A 1265-nucleotide genomic window follows, 5' to 3' on the forward strand; every position below is an offset into this window, starting at 1 on the left:
TCTCCCTGCGGCAGATGAACCAGACCCGTTTCTACGTAGTCCAGAACCAGAACCCAGCCGTGCAGGTCGGCCTGCTGATCTCAGGACTGCCCCCCCTGCTGACCAAAGAGGAGTACTGCGGCCTGCTGCAGGAACACCTGGACTTCAAGGGTGAGTCTGCACTCTGCAGCGCCCCTGCTGGGCGGACAGAGACCTGCAGGTTAATTCTTAACCAACAATCAGCTCAGGAGAACGATGAGTAGCCGACGAGTCTGGTTACCATGACGACGGCTATCTACAAGATGCTGTGGTTTGTCCAGATGGAGGAACGCTGCTCTGCACGGTGCAGCAAGCACACAAATGATGCAAACTGAAAACCACAAGCATAAAAATATCCAAACGCAACAAAAAAATCAGAAAATGGCAGCAGAACAAACCAAACTGCTCTCAGGCCAGACGTTGCACCTGCAGACCGACGTTTACGGCGTTTCATTCCTGCTGCAGTTTTCTGTTCTGTGTGTTTTTGCCCGTCAGCCTCCGTTGCTCTGACTCGTTTTCCTCTGTGTCGCTCTCTGCAGGTCACCTGGTCACGCTAACTCACTTCTATGAAGCTCAAGGTGAGGCTGTTACCATGGAAACCACCTTTTCATCAGGGCTTTGAGACAAGACCTGAATGAACCCGAGGATCTGACCGATCTCTCTGTGTGTGTGTGTGTGTGTGTGTGTGTGTGTGTGTGTGTGTGTTTCTCTATGTGTGTGTGTTTCTCTATGTGTGTGTGTTTCTCTGTGTGTGTGTGTGTTTCTGTGTGTGTGTTTCTCTGTGTGTGTGTGTGTTTCTGTGTGTGTGTTTCTCTGTGTGTGTGTGTGTTTCTGTGTGTGTGTTTGTGTGTGTGTGTGTGTGTTTTTGTGTGTGTGTTTCTGTGTGTGTGTGTGTGTTTCTGTGTGTGTGTTTCTCTGTGTGTGTGTGTGTTTCTGTGTGTGTGTTTCTGTGTGTGTGTTTCTCTGTGTGTGTGTGTGTTTCTCTGTGTGTGTGTTTCTCTGTGTGTGTGTGTGTTTCTCTGTGTGTGTGTTTCTCTGTGTGTGTGTGTGTCTCTGTGTGTGTGTTTCTCTGTGTGTGTGTGTGTGTGTGTGTGTGTGTGTTTTTCTATGTGTGTGTGTGTGTGTTTCTGTGTGTGTGTGTGTGTGTGTGTGTCTGTGTGTGTGTGTGTTTCTCTGTGTGTGTGTGTGTTTCTCTGTGTGTGTGTGTGTGTTTCCAGGCGCCGTGGCGCTGCAGATTAGCTGCTTCG

At 49.3% G+C, this 1265-nt stretch overlaps 1 protein-coding gene across 1 annotated transcript in view; it reads left to right on the top strand.

The window, feature by feature from the left end:
• Positions 1 to 1265, top strand: part of dgkq (diacylglycerol kinase theta) — a 20595-nt gene that overhangs the window by 12847 nt on the left and 6483 nt on the right. Inside the window, exons 13-14 of the mRNA XM_008420999.2 lie at positions 1 to 150; positions 558 to 596. The exon at positions 1 to 150 is cut by the window's left edge and continues 1 nt beyond it. Coding sequence (XP_008419221.1) covers positions 1 to 150; positions 558 to 596 — 189 coding nt within the window. The remainder of the gene's footprint in view (positions 151 to 557; positions 597 to 1265) is intronic.

This window comes from Poecilia reticulata, linkage group LG10 (assembly GCF_000633615.1).
Source record: "Poecilia reticulata strain Guanapo linkage group LG10, Guppy_female_1.0+MT, whole genome shotgun sequence".
In the NCBI taxonomy this organism is placed as follows: domain Eukaryota; kingdom Metazoa; phylum Chordata; class Actinopteri; order Cyprinodontiformes; family Poeciliidae; genus Poecilia; species Poecilia reticulata.